General features: G+C 67.8%; 2 protein-coding genes across 12 annotated transcripts; one reads left to right on the top strand and one right to left on the bottom strand.

Moving 5' to 3' along the window:
• Positions 1–1,131: 1,131 nt before the first annotated feature.
• Positions 1,132–3,003, top strand: ATG101 (autophagy related 101). Of its 3 annotated transcripts, none has more exons than XM_069806179.1 (3): positions 1,132–1,246; positions 1,675–1,963; positions 2,099–3,003. In XM_069806179.1, the coding sequence occupies exons 1-3, from the start codon at positions 1,230–1,232 to the stop codon at positions 2,501–2,503; spliced, it is 711 nt and encodes a 236-aa protein (XP_069662280.1). In that variant the 5' UTR covers positions 1,132–1,229; the 3' UTR covers positions 2,504–3,003. The 3 variants fall into 3 exon arrangements, with proteins under 3 accessions (XP_069662280.1, XP_069662278.1, XP_069662279.1); XM_069806177.1 differs by having other exon boundaries at positions 1,211–1,298; XM_069806178.1 differs by having other exon boundaries at positions 1,245–1,324.
• A 1,724-nt stretch (positions 3,004–4,727) lies between these two features.
• On the bottom strand, positions 4,728–18,663 carry FMNL3 (formin like 3). Of its 9 annotated transcripts, none has more exons than XM_069806165.1 (28): positions 18,424–18,663; positions 15,841–15,924; positions 15,661–15,741; positions 15,497–15,573; positions 14,029–14,112; positions 13,535–13,705; positions 11,828–11,936; positions 11,663–11,739; positions 11,494–11,587; positions 11,127–11,201; positions 10,926–11,036; positions 10,700–10,849; positions 10,439–10,540; positions 10,115–10,361; positions 9,859–9,927; positions 9,470–9,594; positions 9,179–9,381; positions 8,153–8,387; positions 7,985–8,053; positions 7,760–7,840; positions 7,544–7,673; positions 7,304–7,464; positions 6,736–6,837; positions 6,553–6,642; positions 6,348–6,459; positions 6,142–6,240; positions 5,269–5,301; positions 4,728–5,177 (listed from the first exon to the last, which is right to left on the bottom strand). In XM_069806165.1, the coding sequence occupies exons 1-26, from the start codon at positions 18,574–18,576 to the stop codon at positions 6,149–6,151; spliced, it is 3,084 nt and encodes a 1,027-aa protein (XP_069662266.1). In that variant the 5' UTR covers positions 18,577–18,663; the 3' UTR covers positions 4,728–5,177; positions 5,269–5,301; positions 6,142–6,148. The 9 variants fall into 9 exon arrangements, with proteins under 9 accessions (XP_069662266.1, XP_069662267.1, XP_069662268.1 ...); XM_069806166.1 differs by having other exon boundaries at positions 10,700–10,846; XM_069806167.1 differs by having other exon boundaries at positions 15,497–15,570.
• Positions 18,664–18,936: the final 273 nt, after the last annotated feature.

Below are 18,936 nucleotides of genomic sequence, written 5' to 3'. Positions count from 1 at the left end.
GGCCGTGCGATGGCTCAGCAGCCGCCCGTCCCAAAGTCTGTTACGGTGCCGACCCGCACCCCAAAGCCACCAGGGAGGGCAGCCCTCGGCACCTCGGGGTCACGGCGGGGCGGTGGGTCCCTGTCCCCTTCCCCACGGAACAGGGCTGGCTTCTGCCCACCTTGTCCTCAGCCCCGTCCTTGTCCCCATCCCCTTGGCAGGGACTGCGGCGGGAGGGACGGGGCCAATGGTGCCAGCAGGGCCAGGTAAAAATAGCCCCGCGGCCGGCTCCAGCCATGCCGGTTGCCCCGGGGGCTGCATGGCACAGACACATGTGTCACGACGTGTGCCCGGTCTTCTGCCAGGTGACATGCCATGGCCACCGCCCTCCCTGCTATTTACACCAGGACACGTGTCCCCACGGCCGTGTGGGCGGCCTGATGCCGAGACTGGACAGGGGACGCTGGCGTGATATGGGGATGGTGTCCCAAATCCCCATGGCCCTGTGTCCCCCATGTCCCCCATGTCCATCCATCCCTCTGTCCCCCGCATCCCTTTCTCCAGTATCCCCGGTGTCCCTGTGCCCCGTGTCCCCTGTCCCTCGTGTCCATGTGTCCCCCATGTCCCATGTCCATGTGTACCCCATGTCCCCCGTTGTCCCACGTCCTCGTGTCCCTCCTTTCCCCACATCTCCATATTGGTGCCCCCCATGTCCCTATATTGGTGCCCCCCATGTCCCTGTGGCTCCCGTGGCCCCAGTGTCCCCTCTTCCCATGTACACCCCCGTGTTCTCTCCTTTTCCCTTGTTGTCCCTTGTTGTCCCCCCGTCCTGGGTCATGGCCCTTGGTGGGGGGTCACCGGGGTCACCGGGGGTCACCGGACCCACAGCCCCTCTGCAGTACCGCCGCGGAGCCTCCGGCCCAGGGGGGGCGCTGTGCGCTTGGGAGAGCCCCGAGGAAGTGAGCCGCTCTGCACCGCCCTATGCCCAGCTCTGTGGCGTCCCTTCCCGGAACGAACCAAACGGGTAGCGATGCGGGGGGGGGCAAGCCGCGGAACGGGAACGGCGATTCCATTCCCGGGGCCTCACCGCGGCCTAAAACGGTATCGCTGGCCACAGCGTTAATGAAACGAGGTGTAAATTGAGGAAACACGGCTGCTGCAGCGGGAGGCGCCGCCGTTTCGGTAAATGGTTTGTGCCGACCCCCCTTTACCTAGATGGGCTGCCCCACTTCCCTCCTCCCAGCCGTCAGATGGTCGGTCCCGGGCGGTGAGTGCGGGCCCGGCCGGCGGCGCTGAGGGGGCCGCGGCCCCGGGAGAGGGTGAGGGGGGGCCGGGACCCTCGGGGGTGAGGGGGGACGGGACCCCGGGAGAGGGTGAGGGCAGCTGGGGGCCGAGGGGAGCCGGGGTCCTCAAGGGTGAGGGGGGTCTGGAGCTCTGCGAGGGGGGAGAGTCGGTGAGGGGGGGGCGACGTCTGGGGCCCTGTGGGGTATTTGAGGGGCCCGGCCGGGACCCCTGGGCCCCTGAGAGGTGGTGGGGGGGCCCGGACCGTGACGCCTGGGTCCCTGAGAGGTGGGGAGGGCACACACTGGGACACCAGGGTTTCCAGGGGGTGAGTAAAGGTGGGTGGGTAGAGGGGCTGTTGCCCAAGCGGGGACACAACTCACCCCCCTGCCAACACCCTTTTTTCCCTCACAGGACCTGCTGTCGCACCCCCCCCGGAGCCACCCCTGCCATGAATTGCCGTGCGGAGGTGCTGGAGGTGTCGGTGGAGGGTCGGCAGGTGGAGGAGGCCATGCTGGCGGTGCTCCACACCGTCCTGCTGCACCGCAGCACCGGCAAGTTCCACTACAAGAAGGAGGGCACCTACTCCATCGGCACCGTGGGCACCCAGGATGTGGACTGTGACTTCATTGACTTCGCCTACGTCCGCGTCTCCTCCGAGGAGCTGGACCGGGCCCTCCGCAAGGCCGTCGGGGAGTTCAAGGTAAGGGAGCCCCACGGGGACCCATCAGGGACAAAAGCAGGAGCTTAAAATCCTGTAGTCTGTGCCATGTCCTTGCCTGGGAAGGGAAAGTCAGTCCCTGGCCCCCCTGAGCAGGGCCACATGCTCTCTCGGCAGGACGCGTTGCGCAACTCGGGCAGTGATGGGATGGGGCAGATCTCCCTGGAGTTCTACCAGAAGAAGAAGTCGCGCTGGCCCTTCTCGGATGAGTGCATCCCCTGGGAGCTGTGGACCATTAAGGTGAATGTGGTGAACCTGGCTAACGAGCAGGAGCGGCAGATCTGCCGGGAGAAGGTGGGCGAGAAACTCTGCGAGAAGATCATCAACATCGTAGAGGTGATGAACCGCCATGAGTACCTGCCTAAGATGCCCACCCAGTCGGAGGTGGACAACGTCTTCGACACCAGCCTGAAGGACGTGCAGCCTTACCTGTACAAGATCTCCTACCAGATCACGGACTCCCTGGGCACCTCGGTCACTACCACCATGCGCCGGCTCATCAAGGACACGCTGGCTCTGTAGGACTGGGTGCCACCGAGGCAGATTCACCCCACATGGTGGCACCTCTCCGGCACAGCCCCTGGCTCTTTGGGACAGCATCTCTGCTTGGATCCCTCCTCTCCACCTCCAAAAAGCCTCTGCAAGGAGCTGGACTCGGCCTGGTCCTTAATTGGGGGTTGCTGCTGGTTTGGTTTGCACTGCGGGGCGCTTGCCCATCCTGGAGAACCGGCTCGGCAGCTCCCAGGGGTGGTGAGTCCCCAGGGCGGGAGGTGCTGGTTGGCACGTGCGGCAGTGGCGCGGTGCTGGGGATCAGCATGGGGAGGGGATGACGTCCGAACCCTGTCCGGCCCCGCCTGCGGCTGCTCTCTAACTCAATTTGCTCGGCACAGCCAGTGCCAGCCTCGTCACCGCATGTCATCCCTGGTGGCACCCCTGTCCCTGGGACTGAGCCGCTTCCCTGCGGGGCCTGGAGACAAGCTCACTGCCTCCTCTGGGGCAAAAATAAAGTATTTCTCCTTTCACGTGGAGTCTGGTCACGTCCTGGTTGTTGATGGGGCCAGTGTCCATGGGATGGGAGGGAAATGGGTGCCAAGGCTGAGCTGGGGGACCCCACCGTGTCCCCGTGCGGTGGAGCTCACCGGCTGCAGTGGGGAGAGGCAGGGATGGGGGGGGCTGACACCCCTGGGCTGGATCAGTACTGCCTACACCCTGGGAGCGGTAACCTGAGTGGGGCAGCCCCAGCTGCCCCCCAAGCACATCCAGGGGAGGGGATGGGGCGAACCCCCTTCTGTGCAGGACTCTGCACTCCTCCACTACACCAAGGGGGGGGCAAAGCTACTTCCCTGCCTCAGGGTGGGGCATCTGCTGGGCACCAGCTTCTCAACCAAGCGAGGGGGGCTGTGCGGGCAGCTAAGACGGTCCCTGACATCACTTAAACCCTCCCTGTCCATCACTGCTCTGCTGCCACCGCCCTGCTCGCCAGCACTCTGCTCCTGGGAGGAAGAGGAGGAGGAGATGAACTCCACGCTGGCGCAGGCCAGCGCCTGGGGGGACACACGGGTGGCCGAGGCTGCCCAAATTGCCATCGTCCTGGTGCTCTGCCTCACCGTCACCTTCGCCATCTTCTTCCTCGGCTGCAACCTGCTGCTGCAGGCGGAGAGCCTGGTGGCAGCCCCAGCGCAGGGAGAACAGCAACCATCCCATGAGGCTGAGGGAGCTGCCGAGGGGACGTAGGGACCAGCCCAAGCCCAGCGGATGGATGGATGGATGGATGGACGGATAGACAGATGGATGAACAGCAGCATCTTTGCCCACAGCATCTTCGATGGCACTTGGGGACGGAGCAGGACGGCGCTGGGGACCACAGCGTCCCTGGCTTGTACACATGGATTAAAAGGCAACGGGGCCAGCGGAGCTGCTGGGGCAGCCGGTCCTGGGCCAGGTCTGGATTTGGCCATGGGTGCGGCAGCGCTGGTAATCCCCCCCAAGAGGATTAGGGGAAACTTTTATTCTCTGTTTCAGGCCTAATCCCTGGGCTGGTGGGGCAGGCGCTGCTCGTGGCTCAGGGAGGGAGACCAGGCACCTGCCCTGCCACGGGGTGGGCCGCATCCTGCCCCACTGTGCCATGGCTGCACAGCTGCTGGGGGGGGGTCTGGGGCCACATCCTGCCCCTCCCAGCCCCTTATACCCCAACAGCAGAGATGCCAGGGCTGCATCCTGCCTTCCCCAAACCCTTTCTGCCCTTCTCCTCGGGACGCAATGACCGCATCCCGCTCCTCCCAGCCCTTTAGACCTTGCAATGGCCGCATCCTGCCCCAAACTGCCTGCTAGCGGGGGGTGCCATGGCTCCATCCTGCCCTTCCATGCCCCCTTTGCTCTGCCCTAGCAATGTTCAGGCCTCATCCTGCCCCTCCATCCTCCTTTTCCTTTGCTCCTGGGGCCACATCCTGCCCCTCCACCCTCTACTGCAGCTCCCCCCAGACCCTAAGCTGCTCCCAGTCTCCCACAGGTGCCAGCAGTGGGGTGAACTGCCCCCCCCCCCAGCAGGTCTCCCCCCCTCCCTTAATCCTGCAGCTTTAATAACACTGCCACAAAACTTGCTTAAGGGTCTGGTCCCTGTACATGCATGTCCCCCCCACCCAGGGAGACAGGACCCCCAGCATGGGGAGGTCCCCAGATGCCTGGGTTGCCTCTGTGCCTCCCCCAGACCCGCCCCCCCCGCCCCTCCAAGCAGGCAGCGGCCATGTAAAAGACTCCATATATTTCACATGTACAAAAAGTCACTGGGGAGGGTCCGGGGGGGGTCTGGGGTGGGGGGCACCATCCTGCTGCCCCCCCTTCCCGCCCCGGCCTGGCTTTGGTCCCTTTTTTTGGCAATTAGTGTTCACATCAGTGGTCAAAGTGACGAGCGTGCGGGGGGGGGGGCTCTGGGGCGGTGACCCCCACTGGGATGAGGGGACCCCGATGGGGAGGGGGCACCCCGTGGGTCAGCCACCGGCGCTGGGCCCCTACCGCAGCCAGGGACAGGATTTGGCCTCTGCCACAGGCAGGCTGGGGGGGGTGGTCCGGGCAGTGAGCCCCCCCCCCAGGTGCAGGGGACAGGGACACTGCCTGCGAGCCTGGGCGAGGACGGTGGCACGAGGACATTCCCCCCCTTGCACAGTGTCGGGGGGAGGACAGAGCCCTCCCCTGGCACCTGCAGGGCAGAGCAGGGTGAGGAGGGGAAACTGAGGCAGCTCAGCTGCTGCAGCTCCGCACTCCCCCCCTCCACCACCCAGGGTCCTTACCCTCGCTCGGCTACAGGCGGATCCACCTGCGGGCTGTGGGACAGAAGGGACAGTGTCAGGGGACACCTGGCCTGGGGGATGGTCCCAGGTGACCCCCTCCAGGGCCGAGGCAGCTCGGAGCCAGTCCTCCACGCACTGGACTGGAACCCAGTATCGCACTGGGACCCTGCTCTGGGATCCAGTTTTGCACTGGGACCCCATGCTGGGATTCAGTATTGCACTGGGAACCCACACTGCAGCAAAGACCCCATGCTGGAAACCCAGTCTTGCATCAGGACCCTTATTGGGACCCAGCCTTGCAACGGGATCCTGTGCTGGGACTCAGCCTGCAGTAGGATCTGTGCTGGAATCCAGTATTGCACTGGGATCCTGCACTGCATCAAAGACCCCATGCTGGGAACCCAGCCTTGCACCAGGATCTTTTGCCAAGATCTTGTGCTGGAACCCCAGCGTTGCACTGGAATCCTGTGCCCGGATCCAGCCTTGCACCAGGATCCTGTGCCAGGATCCTGTGCCCGGATCCAGCCTTACACCGGGATCCTGTGCCAGGATCCTGTGCCCGGATCCAGCCTTACACCGGGATCCTGTGCCAGGATCCTGTACTGGCACCCAGCCCTTGCACTGGGATCCTGTGCCAGGACCCAGCCTTACACTGGGATCCTGTGCCAGGATCCTGTGCCGGGACTGAGCCTTACACCAAATTCCCACACCAGGACCCTGCTCCGCTCCAAGGGGCTGGGGCAGGGGGGGTGCCAGGCACCCCGGAGTGACGGCATGCGGGGAGAGGGCATGCAGGAGGGGGCATGCGGGGCCAGGGGGGATCCAGGGGTCTTGCGGGGGGGGTCCCGGGGGGACCGGGCATGCAGGTGGTACCTGGGGGCTAACAGCTGGACTCGTCGTGGTGGGACGGGTCGCAGAAGAAGCGCGAGCCCCGCTTGGCGGTGCGGGCCGTGAACGGGACGCTCTTCAGCGCTGCAGGTTGGGGGCATGGGCAGGGGGGGAGCGGACAGGGAGACGTCAGCCCCCGCACGCAGGCGAGACCCAGGTGTCCGGGTCGGGGGGAGCGGCGGGGGCCGTACCGGTGATGATGTCCTCGATGGTGCCATCCTTGCCCTCGTAGACAGGGCGATGGTCCTTGGCCTGGCGCCGCCGCAGCTCCGCAATCAGCTCCTGCTGCTGCCACTTGTTCCGCTGCGAGGGAGACGCAGGGGTCCCGGGTTGGGGACACAGGTGTCTCCTCCGTGTCCCCCCACCCAGCCCACCCAGGCGCCCATCCACGCTCACCTTCTCCTGCTTCTTAGCCTCCTGCGCCAGCAGCTTCTCCCGCATCACCTCCTCCTGCTTCTTCCGCGTCTCGTTCTCCTGCTCCGCATCCTGCCAGGGCGAGGGGGTGGCGGTGGGAGCCAGCCCCCACCCCAGCACCAGTGTCACCGACCCCCCATGTGTCCCCTCCTGGCCCCACCTCACCTTGTAGGAGCGGATGAACCGGACAAAAACCGGGAAGAAGACGGACGGGGGAGTCGTCTTGGGGCTCTCGCCGAAATACCGCACCACCGTGTTGTAGGCGTCCTGGGGAGGGGGACGGGACGGTCACCAACGGGCTGCACGTCCCGCAGCTCCTGGTGGCCTCCTGGCACGAGGGGCGTGCAAAGACAGACGTGCACGAGGGCCATGCAAAGCAGAGCAGGCGTGCATGAGGAGCACGTAAAGCAAGGCATGCACGAGGGCTGCGCAAAGCAAGATGTGCACGAGGGCCGTGCAAAGCAAGGCACGCACAAGGAGCATGCAAAGCAAGGCAGGTGTGCACAAGGAGCGTGCAAAGTAAGGCGTGCGTGACAAGGCGTGCACGAGGAGCGTGCAAAGCAAGGCATGGACAAGAGCCGTGCAAAGCAAGGCATGCATGAGGAGCATGCAAAGCAAGGCATGCAAGAGAGCTATGCAAAGCAAGGCACGCAAGAGAGCTATGCAAAGCAAGGCGTGCATGACATGGCATGTGCAAGGGCCGTGCAAGGCACAGCCGCTCCGCAGCCCTCACCTCGGCCGTCCGTGCGTCCTTCTGCAGCCGCTCCAGCTTGCCCTCGCTGGCGGCCAGGAAGGAACGCAGGACGCTGTTCTCGTGCAGCCCGCACTCCCGTCGCAGCAACTCCATCCCCCGGCCCAGCTCCTTCACGTCCAACAGCACATTCTCCAGGGACACTGCGGGGCCACAGGGACGGGTCAGGGGACCCACAGCCCCGGGGGATGGTGAGCTGGGGGCATGGGGATGGGGGGGCACCTGCGGCCGCCTTCTCCACAAAGTGCAGCTCCTGCCAGAAGGTTGCCAGCTCGGGGTACTTCTCCCGCACTGTCAGCGCGATGAAATGCAGCAGCGTCATCTTCCTGTCCGTTGACTTGGTGTCCAGGAGCTGCAGGACAATTTGGGGGTAGGTCATGGCTGTGGCATGGGACCCTGGGGAGCCCATGCGGTCCCAGGGAGTCTGGGGTTGCCCACCAGGTCCAGGCTCTGCAGTTTGAAGCCGTAGACAGCGCCGCGTTTGCTGCTGTTCATGTAGTTGCCCAGCGCCAAGATAATCTGCAGGGGAAAAGCACCAGGGATGGTGGGGTCAGGGAGGAGCAAGACCCCCATGGGACCCCCACCTGCCCAGCTATGGGTGAAGATGGAGGGCAGGACTCCAACCCAGCTTGTCCCCACATCGTCTGGCCTCCCCATGCTCACCTCCAACATGTGCTTCAGCTTCTGCGAGGACTTGACGGAGGCTGAGGCCGCGATGATGGCATTGAGCTGCTGCAGGGGGATAGAATGGGGGGGGGGCAGGTCTCAGCTGGGGTGCAGGGTCCAGGCACCCCCAGTGGGTGCAATCCCCCCGTCTCCCCGACTCTGTACCGGTGTCAGCATCTGGAGGTTTTCGGTGAAGTTGCCGAGGAAAGCCATGATGGCCATGCGCTGGGGCAGCCGCTCCACCTTGCTGAACTGCAGCATGAAGCGGTCCTCGTCCGCCAGCTCCTCCAGCGGCTTGCGCTCCCGCTCGTACTGCCGCAGTGCCTTCACCTCCGCCTCCGTCGGCAGGAACCGCATCAGGCACTCCACGAAGTCCACCGGCAGCGTCGCCAGGTCGAACCTGCCCCGCGCCCGCACCGTCGGGGATCTGCTCCCCGCTGCACCCCAACCAGCTCCTTGCACCATGCCTCGGCACCCCTGCACCCCAACCAGCCCCCCCCTGCACCCTGCTTGGCCTCCCTGCACCCTGCGTGGACCCATTGCACCCCAGCCAGCCCCCGTGCATCCTGCCTGAGCACCATTGCACCCCAACCAGACCCTCTGCACCCTAGCAAGCCCCCTTGAAGTCTACCAGCCCCCCTGCACCCTAGCAAGCCCCCTTGAAGCCTACCTAGCCCCTCTGCACCCCAGCCAGCCCCCCTGCACCCCAACCAGCCCCTCTGCACCCTGCCTGGTCCCATTACAGCCCAAACAGCCCCCCCCAGCACCCTGCTTGGCCTCCCTGCACCCTGCGTGGACCCATTGCACCCCAGCCAGCCCCCCTGCACCCTGCCTGAGCCCCATTGCACCCCAACCAGACCCCCTGCACCCCAACCAGACCCCCTTGAAGCTTACCTAGCCCCTCTGCACCCCAACCAGCCCCCCTGCACCCTGCCTGGTCCCATTACAGCCCAAACAGCCCCCCCAGCACCCTGCCTGGCCCCACTGCACCCCAACCAGCCCCCACGCATCCCGCCTGACCCTCTGCATCCCAACCAGCCACCCTGCACCTTGCCTAGCCCCCCTGCACCCCAGCCAGCCCCCCTGCACCCCCACTAGCCCCCTTGAACCCTGCCAGGGTCCCCTGCACCCCAGCAAGCCCATCAGCCCCCCCAATAGCACTCTGCTGCACCCCAGCGTGGGGGCACGTACGTGTGGATGGCCCTGCAGATCTCCTCGGTGCCGCGGCCCGCCTTGCGCAGGGTGATGGCCAGGTTCTTGGCCCGGTTGGCCTCCAGCAGCGTCACCTTGCTGGCCGCCTTCTGCGACGCCTTGTTCTTGGCGCAGACGAGGTCGAGGGCCGGACCCTGCGCTTTGGTCTTGAAGAGCTCCTCGAAGCGCTCCAGGTCAAGATCCTGGTGGGACAAGGAGATGGGGGCTTAGAGGTGGGAGCAGCGGCGGTGGCACCCACCCAGCCGCTCGGGCTGAGGGTGCTGGGCTCACCTCCAGCACTCGCTCATCATCCAGCTCGCTGAACACCGTCCCACTGATCTGGTTGGGCTTCAGCGCCGTCCAGTTGAAGACGGGCAGCCGGAACTTGGTCTTGATGGGCTTCTTGATCCGGATGGCTGCCAGCGGAGCAGGAGCCGGCTTAGCCCCCACCGGGGCAGGGGGACATATCCTGTGCCCACCCTGAGCCACCCAAGTCCGGTGCATTGGTCCCCAGGCTGTCACCATCCTCTATGCCACCCCATCCCTGTGCCATGGTCCCTGCACCCGTCCCTTGGTGACTGCAACCCCGACACCCTGGTGCCTGCAAGCCTCCCCCTTCTCTGTCCCCACCATCCCTGCACTGTCCCCATCCCCACGGTCCCCGCACCCTCCCCACCTACCCGAGAGCCCGACGGTCAGAGCGATGGAGGGTGAAGCCCCGGGCAGCGGCGGGGCTGGGGGGCACTTGCCTGCGAAGGAAGGTGAGGGTGAGACCGTGCCCCAGCAGGGATGGCCCAGTTTTGGGGACCCCCCAGCTTCGGGAGTGGTCCAGCACCAGGCACACCCCGTTTCCGGAGCCCCCCCCCATGTCCTGGGGATGCCCAGCTCCAGGATGCTGCAGTTTTGGGGATGCCCCAGAGACTCCCCCATCCTCACCTGGGAGCGGGGGTGCAGGGGGTGGCAGGGGGGGTGGTGGGGGTGGTGGCGGGGGTGCAGCCTCCACGGGGGGCAGGACGGGGAGCCGCAGGGCCTCCTCCAGGGGTTCGGGCTCGGGCTGGGGAGGGGGCTCAATGCCCGGTATGGGGGGCGGCTCAGAGCCGTAGCGCCGCCGGAAAGCCTCGTCCTTCTCCTTAATCATCCGCCGCAGCGTGTGGACCTGGTGGCTCGTGTGCTCGTAGGTCTCCTGGGGACGGCAAGCATCAGGCTGGGGGGACGGGGGACGGGACCCTGCCCCGCTCCCCACAGCCCCTCCCCATGTACCTTGACCACCTCCAGCTCCTTCTCCCGCTGCAGCAGCTGCTTCTCCAGCTCCGCCACCCGCATCATGTTCTCGTTCTCCAGGTCCAGCAGCTTCTCCGTTAGCTGGGGAGGGGGGAAATGTGGCTGTGACACTGGCTTGGGGACCACCCACCCAGTCCCCCGGTATCACTGTTGATCTCCCCAGGGGCAAAGCCAGACCCTGGGAGGGGATGCCCCAGGACATGACGAGGAGCATCCCCACGTCCCCCTGCGTTCACATACATGGGACAGATGCTCCTCTAGCTCTTCCACCTTCTCCAGGGCCACATTCTTGGTCTCAGCATCCTCCAGCAGCCCCCCCACGTCAAAGACATTGTCCAGGTATGCCTGGATCTGCACCTGCAGCTTCTCGCTCTCTGTGTGCCTCGACTTCTGCAGGCATCGGGGCAGCGTCAGGGATGGGGGGGCTCCTTGGGGCAGCCCCCCTGGCCCCCCCAACCCCCTGTACCTGCAGGAACTCCTCCAGCCCCAGCTTGGTGAACTCATACTGGAGATGGACGCGAAAGTTCATGTCCTCCACTGAGTGCACCACAATGTTGATGAACTGCATGCAGGCGACCTGCGGGCAGGGCTGGTGTCACCAGGAGCCCCCTCAGAACCCCCTGTTGTCCCAAAGACCCTCCCCCTCGCCCAGGACCGGGTGTCCCACCATGAAGTCGATGCTGCTGTCCTCGTTGCGGAAGTAGTCCATCAGCCGCTCGAAGCGGTGCTTCTCCTTGCAGACCTGAGCGGGCAGCAGACATGGGGTTAACGTGGCTTTGCCCCCCCACTGGCCACTGGTCCCCCATCCCCTGGGCTCCAGTCTCCTAATCCCAGTCTGGTACCCCCAGACCCCCCATTCCAGCCTGACATCATCTTGCCTGATCCCCCTACGTTCCAGAATCCCCATCCCAGCCTGGTCCTGGTGTCCCCCATTCCTCCATTCCCTGGGTCCTGGTTCCCAATCCCAGCCTGATTGTGGTGCCCCCAGTGCCCCCCATCCCAAACTGCTCCTGCAGCCCCTGCTCCCCCCGTACCTCCTTGAAGTTGTCGAAGGCAGCGAGGATGATCTCGTGGCCGCCCCTCACCAGGCAAACGGCCGCCAGCAGCTCCAGCACCAGCGCCTTTGTCCTAGGGCAGAGCAGCACCATCACCATCAAACCTGGCCGGCACCGGGACCACCCCCACCAGACCCCCCCTTCTTACCTCGGGTTCTTGTTATTGAGGCTCAGGGCGATCTCGTTGACGGCATGAGGATGGGACATGACCAGGTTGAAGCCGTACTGTGGGGACGGAGTGGGGACGGCGTTAGCAGTGCCGGCGTGGCGCAGCGGCAGCATCGGTGTCCCCCCCATCGCGGGGCGGTGGTACCTGGTAGTTCATGATGGCCCGAAGACACATGATGCAGAGATGGACGTCATCCTTCTGGCTCACCAGGCGTGAGTTCTTCAGCGCCCTGCGGCTTGGCAGTGTGCCGTAGCTGGGGGGGGACGGACACAGTGCACCCATGAGCGGGACCCTCGCACCGCCGGTGCTGCACCGCCAGCGCTCGCCCGGGCGGGGGAACCGGCCCCGTGGGGACCAGGGTGGGGACAGCATGGGGACAGCATAGGGACAGCAGGGGTTTTGGAGGGGCAGAGGCAGAGAGAAGCGGCTGGAGGGCGAGAGGGACAGAGGCTGGCGGAGACTCGGAGCAAAGCCGCCGCGAGCACCGGGCCGGCCCCGGGCAGCCGGTACTTACCCGGCGGGCGAGCGGCGAGGTGGGCGCAGAGGACAGAGAGAGAGAGCGCAGCCAGAGAGGGGGGGGCCCGGCCCTGGAAGCAGAGATGGGGCGCGTTACCCCGGGGCGCGGGGGCAGAGCCAGAGTGGGGGGCAAGCGGAGGCAGCGCGGCCACGGCAGGCAGAGGTACGGGCAGGCGGCGTGGGCAGGACGACACGGCAGCGCCGAGCTGCTACGGGTGGCCAGGGCACGGCACGCACGGCCGGCAGGATGGGACGCGGCATGCAAGGCGGCGCAGGATGTGGCACGCATGGCACGTGCCACAGCCACACCGTGCGCAAGGCACAGCGTGGCGCTCGGGGCGCACCACAGGGCAGCCGGCGCAGAGGACATGGCACATACCGTGCACACGATGGTGTACGGCACAGGGCAGGACAGTGCACGGCCCAGTATGCGCCACGGGCACGGCGGTGCATAGCACAGGGCAGGATGGTGCAGGGCACAGCACGCACCACGAGCAGGATGGCGCATAGCATGGCATGCACCGCAAGGCGGTGAGCACACGGCATCCACCACAGACAGGATCGTGCATGGCATATCACACACCGCGGGCAGGATTGTGCGTGGCACAGGGCACGACACACGCCATGGCAGGATGGTGCTTGGCATAGCGCACGCCCCGGGCAGGACGGTTCACGGCCCATGGCAAGATGGTACGTGGCATATCACACACCGCGGGCAGGATTGTGCGTGGCACAGGGCACGACACACGCCATGGCAGGATGGTGCTTGGCATAGCGCACGCCCCGGGCAGGACGGTTCACGGCCCATGGCAAGATGGTACGTGGCATATCACACACCACGGGCAGGATTGTGCGTGGCACAGGGCACGACACACGCCATGGCAGGATGGTGCTTGGCATAGCGCACGCCCCGGGCAGGACGGTTCACGGCCCACGGCAAGATGGTACGTGGCATATCACACACCACGGGCAGGATTGTGCGTGGCACAGGGCACGACACATGCCATGGCAGGATGGTGCTTGGCATAGCGCACGCCCCGGGCAGGACGGTTCACGGCCCACGGCAAGATGGTACGTGGCATATCACGCACCACGGGCAGGATTGTGCGTGGCACAGGGCACGATGGCACGGCACACACCACGGGCAAGATGGCGCATGGCACGGCACACACCACGGGCAGGACGGTGCACGGCACACACCGTGGCAGGACGGCGCACGGCACGGCACGCAGCAAGCGGCAGCACCGTGGCTGGCCAGAACCGGCAGAGCGGGGCAGCTGCTGGGCGCATCGGCGGGACGTACCCCTGCAGCCGGCCGGCGCGGCGGGTACGTACCGTAGGGCGGTCTGGCGGGCAGAGCGGGCGAGGCTGCTGGCGAAAGGGGCGGGCAGGGCGCTGGGGTGCTGCAGATCCTCGATGGACCTGCTCCAGGCGCGCAGCTTTTCCAGCGCGCCGTCCTCGCCGCCTTCCAGGCCCTCAAAATCCAACCTGGGTGGGACACGCGCGCTGGGTAGGGGAGGGGGCGGGAGAGCACACGGCTTCGGCGCGGAGCGGCGCAGCCACCGCGGCAAGCGTTGAAGCGGGTGGCGGCTGAACAGCGGCGGGGCAGGGAGAGGCGCGAGGGTGGCCCTGGGACGCCCCCCCCCCCCATCCCCGTGTCCCTCGGGACCCCACGGCAGGCGCGTCCCAGCGTGCCGGCTGGGCTGCCCCGGTGCCGATAAGGAGCCGAGTGGTATCGGCCGCCTGCAGCAGGGAGCTGCCACAGGGCACCGGGACCCTCCACATCCCAGTACCCCAGGGGACCCCCCCCCGCCCCGCACCCTACTCACATGACGGCACACTGGGCGAAGGACAGGTAGTTCACCAGCACATCCAGCCCCTTGTTCTCATCGTTGAGGAACTCACGCACCCACCTACAGCACCAGGCACCCATCAGGGCCCAGAGGAGCCGACGACCCCCCCCCGCCAGCATGATCCCCACCACCACCCATAGGGACCCCTGCCCAGTACAGGGATGGGGAGGGGGCAGCGGGGGCGTCCCGGCGCTCCGGTGGCGGTTGCAGCCCCTCTGCTATCGCCGGTACCAGCGCCGGCACGGCTTTATCTACCGGCTGCAGGGTGGGGAGGGCTCGGCCCCCAGCGCAAGGTGGGAAGCTGAGCTGGGTGCTGGGGCTGTACCCCCATCCCCAGCCCTGGGCACCCCGGGGTGGGGGGGGTTCGGGGTGCCCCTGCCCCCCTGGGAGGGTGTTAGGGTGCACGTGTGAGGCGCTGAACCCGGCTGAGATGTGCTGGGTCACAGCGGGGGGGGTGGTGTGTGCAAGGCGAGGGGGGGGGTTTGTACCCGAGGGGGTGCACATGGCGTGGGTGTGCACGTGTGTAGGGAGCGTGCACAAGGTGCGTGTGCATGGGGGGGGGGTTGACAGGGGGGAGGGCAGCATGCACGGGATGTCCATGTGCATGGGGGGGGTTGCATGCATAGGGAGAGGGACTGTGTGCACGGGGCGGGGGGGCTGTGCACAAGGCAGTATCTGTGTGCACGGGACCGAGGGGGGGGGAACGAGCGTGCACACACAACGAGGGCTCACGGCCTTGGGGGTCCCACGCGTGCCCCTGCCTGCAGCCCTGCCCGTGGCCGGGGGCGGTGAGTCAGGCAGTAGCGGGAGCCGGGATGGGGGGGCCGCGGCCGCCCCTTTCCTGCCGGCGCCAGCCCCTCGCCCCAGCCCGTTTCCTGTCTCTGGCTTGCTGCTATTTTTGGGCCGCGGGCGGGGAAGAACCGAATGGCGCGGCCATGGCGGGGCCGGTGGCGGGGCATAGCCCAGCACGTGCACGAGCCGCCCCGAGCATGCGGGCACGACCGCGCCGCCGGGCACCCGCCGGTGACATCCCCAACCGCCCCCCGGTAACGTCCCCGTCCCTCTCCGGTCAGCCTGCGCGGCTCCGGTACGTTCCCTCTCCCACGTGGCAGAGGGGGACGAGCTGCCGGTGCGGGGTCAGGATGCCGCCGGCTCGGGGATGGTGCCGAGTCCTCCGGTGCCGGGAGGAGTCGGGCAGGATCTGGCCGCGCTGCTTCACGTAGGGCGTCATCGCTGGCCCATCTGTCCGCGGCATCCGCCCCCGGGACCTGCCCGCCGGCGGCCCTGGCCCACGGCACAGCCGGGGCAGGAACCGGCCCAGTTCCTGCAGCGCCTCCGACTTCCCCTGCAGCTGCAGCAGGGCTGGTCCTGGGACCCTGTGCCCCCCCCCGGGACCCTGTGCCCCCCCCTACAGCCCCACCCCATCCCGGTACCCCACGCTCACCCGATGTGGTTCGTCCTCAGGCTGATCTCCAGCTCGCGCAGGACCTTGGTCGACTCCTGCACCCTCCTCCTGAACTTCTGGGGGCAGAGCAAGGCTGAGCCATGCCCCCCCCCCCCTCCCCAGACCCCCTGGATACCCCCCCCAGCCCTCCCCAAGCCCCTCACCTTCCGCGTGACACCCGGCTCCAGGAAGCTGCGCAATTTCTGGATGTAGGCGTGGGGGGGGCTCTTCACCTGGAACCGCTCCTGGGGGGGGGGACAGGGAGGGGGGATGTTGGTGGCACCGGCACGGCAGCACAGCTCCCCCCCGCTCCAGGACCCCTCATGGCCCCCCCAGTCCCCCACCTGGTCGCAGATGAGGTCCCACTTCTTCTCGTTGTCGTACTGACGCAGGAGCCGGGCTTTGTCCGGGGGCAGGTTCATGGAACTCTGGGGGCAAAGCGGGGGTCGTCACCCCAGGGGACACAGGGACGCTGACCCCCCTCGAGGGCACCCGATCCTATGGCACAGCCAGGGTCCCCCTCCAAGAGCACCCAGACCCGTAGCACAGCCAGGGTCCCCCCCAAGGGCACCCAGCTCCATGGCACGGCCAGGGCCCCTGGCACTGGGAAGCACTGGTGGGCACGGAGCCACGCGCGTGGCACGGGGATGGCAGTACCACCGGGGCCACGTGCCAGCCGCCGGCAGCACCAAATCTCCCCAGCGCCGACACGTCCTTCTTGTCTGCGCCCGCTTCCTCGCCGGCAAACCGCAGCCTCCGTTCTCTGACCGCGGCACGACACCCGGCAGCGATGCCCGGCTCGCTGGGGCGCCGGGCATCTTCATGGCAGAACCCGGGGACCGCTGGTGAAGGATACGGTCTGGAGCAGCCATATCATGGGACACCACAGTGGAAACTGAGGATGCCAGATGATGGTGGGCTTGAGGATGCCCCAGCGGGTGATGCCACCCTGGTGGGCGATGCCATCCTGGTGAGGCAGCTCCCGGGCAGTGCCGTTAGCCGGAGCCGGTCATCACCGCAGCTGGGAGGTGCTGGCACTCCACCCGTCCCGTGGCAACTAAAATTATCCTTCCCCTGGTCATCCTGGTCCCGCGGAGCCGCAGGAAACCGGGGCAGAGCCTGGGTGAGGCCGTGCACCTCTGGGAGGGGGTGGGGGGCAGTGCCACGGGAGTGGGAATGTCACCGCCAGGATGGGCTCCCCCCAAAATTGCCCTGGGGACGGGGACTGTACCTCCCTCCCCATGGGGCCATGCTTATTTGTACACAAAATCACACGGCCCCCCCCGGGGAACACCCCGGGGACAGAGGCGGGTGGGGGACAACACACGGAGGCCCCGGGCAGGGGCGGGGGGCACCGGGGGGGCTTTGAAGAGCGGCCGCCTTCGCCGGCGTTCCCGCCGCTCGGCTTCCTGCCTTTGTGGCAGGAGCGGGGCCGCTCCCGGCTGGGCACTTCCTCCACCACCACCACCCCCCCATCGGGGACCCCCCCTCCAGCTGCCCTGGGACTGAGCCCCCCTCCACCAAGGACCAGGGGCTACCCAGGCTGGAGCCCACCCCAAGGTTGGGGGACACCCAGGGATGGATCCTGCCCGTCCGGGGGCCGCCGGCGCTGCAGCCCCATCACATGATGAAATATTTTCGTCCCCGGCAGTAGCTGGGCCAACGCTGGGGCGGGGGGGAATTTTGGGGGTGGCGGCACTGGGGGCGAACCCCCAGTGCCGCCACCCCCAAAATTCCCCCCATCCTGGCGTCGTCATTGCCCGGCAGGATGTGTCCCCCCCCCGCCACCGGCCCCCACGGGGACTGGCTACCGCATCCGCCCCGCGTGGGATGCAGAGACGGGCAACGGCCCCGCGGGTGGGTGCCCCTCGCCGCTGGTGGGATGGTCCCACACTGGGGGTGCCAGTGCTCCCCGGTACCCCCCGGTTCCAGCTCCCAGAGCCCCGTGGGACCACGCTCGGCATTTCCTGCCCGGACGTGGCTTCTGCTGGCTACGGCCACCACCGGGACGGCAGTGCCGGGTGTCGGGGGCTGTGTACCCTGGGTGTCACCCAGCCGTGGTGGCCCTGCCAGCGTGTGTGTCCCCCCAAAAAAAGCCAGGCCCGTGCCAGCACCACGGATGGGCCACCCCACTGCCGACGGGCCACAGGGCCAGCCCGCTGTGCCACGAGCCATGTGCCGGTGGGATGCGGTGGCCCCCATGGCACGGGTGGTCCCGATGCCACCTGGGTCACGGCGTGGGGACGGGGTCACCGCCGAGCCACAGCCAGCTGCCAGGGTGGCACCGCAGCCTTGGCCGGTGACCGCTGCGGGAAGGCCACCGCCCCGGCCGTGACAGCGGACCGGGGACCACGCAGGGGACCCGCGCCCATGGGGACACCGCACCCACAGGGACCCCCAGCCCTGGGGACCCGGCACCCACAGGGGACCCCAGCACCCACGGGGGACCCCAGCACCCAGCCCCGTGCGCCGCCTCGATGGGACTTTCCCGGGTGAAAAAGTCCCGGAGCCAAAGGGGCCCCCCCCGCCGGTAGCACCGGGAGTGGCGTCACCCCTCCCGGGGCTGTCCCGGGCCGGACTTCCCCCGCGGCCATCCCCGGCCCCGCGGCCACTGCCCATCCCCGGCGGGCACCGGCGCTCCCTGCCCGCCCCCAGATCCTCCGGGCGCCGGTGCCCGCCCGTCCGCTGGCCCCGCAGCCGGACGCCGGGAGGGGAGCGCGGTGGCGGGGCGCGCCCGGCCCGGGAGGGGTCCCGGATAGGGGCGAACCGGGAGAGCACAGCGGGACCGGGAGAAGGCACGGAGGGAGCAGGGACGGAGCACGGGGGAAGCGCACCGGGGAGGGCGCACCGGGAACCGGAGGGGCGCAGCGAGAAGCGGGCGGGGGCGCAGCGGACGACCGGGGCCGAGACGGGGGTCGGTCTCTCACCAGCACCAAAGCGAAACGCTCCTCCAGCTCGCAAGGCTCCGGCATCGGCATCTTGCCCGGGGCGAGCAAACCGGGTCCCCCCGGGCCCGACGCTGACGCCGCTCCCGGGCCCCGGGGCAGCGCCTCCCCGTCCGCGCTCTCCACGTTCCCCATCCCCGGCCCAGGCACCGGGGGGCGGCGGGGGAGGCTCAGCCCGTCGCGTCCGGCCGCCGCCGCCGCCGCCGCCGCCGCCTCCCGGGCCCGTCCCGCCCCGCCCCGCCCCGCCCCGCCATGCCCCGCCCCGGCCGTGCCCCGCCCCGGCCGTGCCGCCCGCTGCTCCGCGGCGGAACCGCCAGGGGGCGCCCAAGGGCGGAGGAGCGGCGGTACCACCGGGGGGCGCCCAAGGGCAGGAAGATCTCGATTGGCCCGACCCTTGCCACGGCGGCCAATGAGCGTCGCGCTTCTGTGCGGGGGAGGGAAGAGCCTGGCCAACGGTGGCGTTCGGGCGCGGCCGGCCGCCAATGAGCGGCGGCG

The sequence above is a fragment of the Haliaeetus albicilla genome, chromosome 18, assembly GCF_947461875.1.
Source record: "Haliaeetus albicilla chromosome 18, bHalAlb1.1, whole genome shotgun sequence".
Classification (NCBI taxonomy): Eukaryota; Metazoa; Chordata; class Aves; order Accipitriformes; family Accipitridae; genus Haliaeetus; species Haliaeetus albicilla.
Note: the sequence above shows the minus strand (reverse complement) of the source record. Positions and strands in the feature narration are given on the sequence as shown.

Bases quoted from the DNA above. Each gene is read 5' to 3' on its own strand.
- ATG101 (XM_069806179.1), top strand. The intron at 1,964-2,098 runs GTAAGGGAGCCC...CTCTCTCGGCAG, and splicing joins AGGCCGTCGGGGAGTTCAAG to GACGCGTTGCGCAACTCGGG.
- FMNL3 (XM_069806164.1), bottom strand. From the start codon at position 18,576: ATGGGGAACGTGGAGAGCGCGGACGGGGAGGCGCTGCCCCGGGGCCCG. The intron at 7,841-7,984 runs GTGAGCATGGGG...TTTCCCCTGCAG, and splicing joins AGCTGAAGCACATGTTGGAG to ATTATCTTGGCGCTGGGCAA. The intron at 7,674-7,759 runs GTGGGCAACCCC...ATTGTCCTGCAG, and splicing joins AACTGCAGAGCCTGGACCTG to CTCCTGGACACCAAGTCAAC.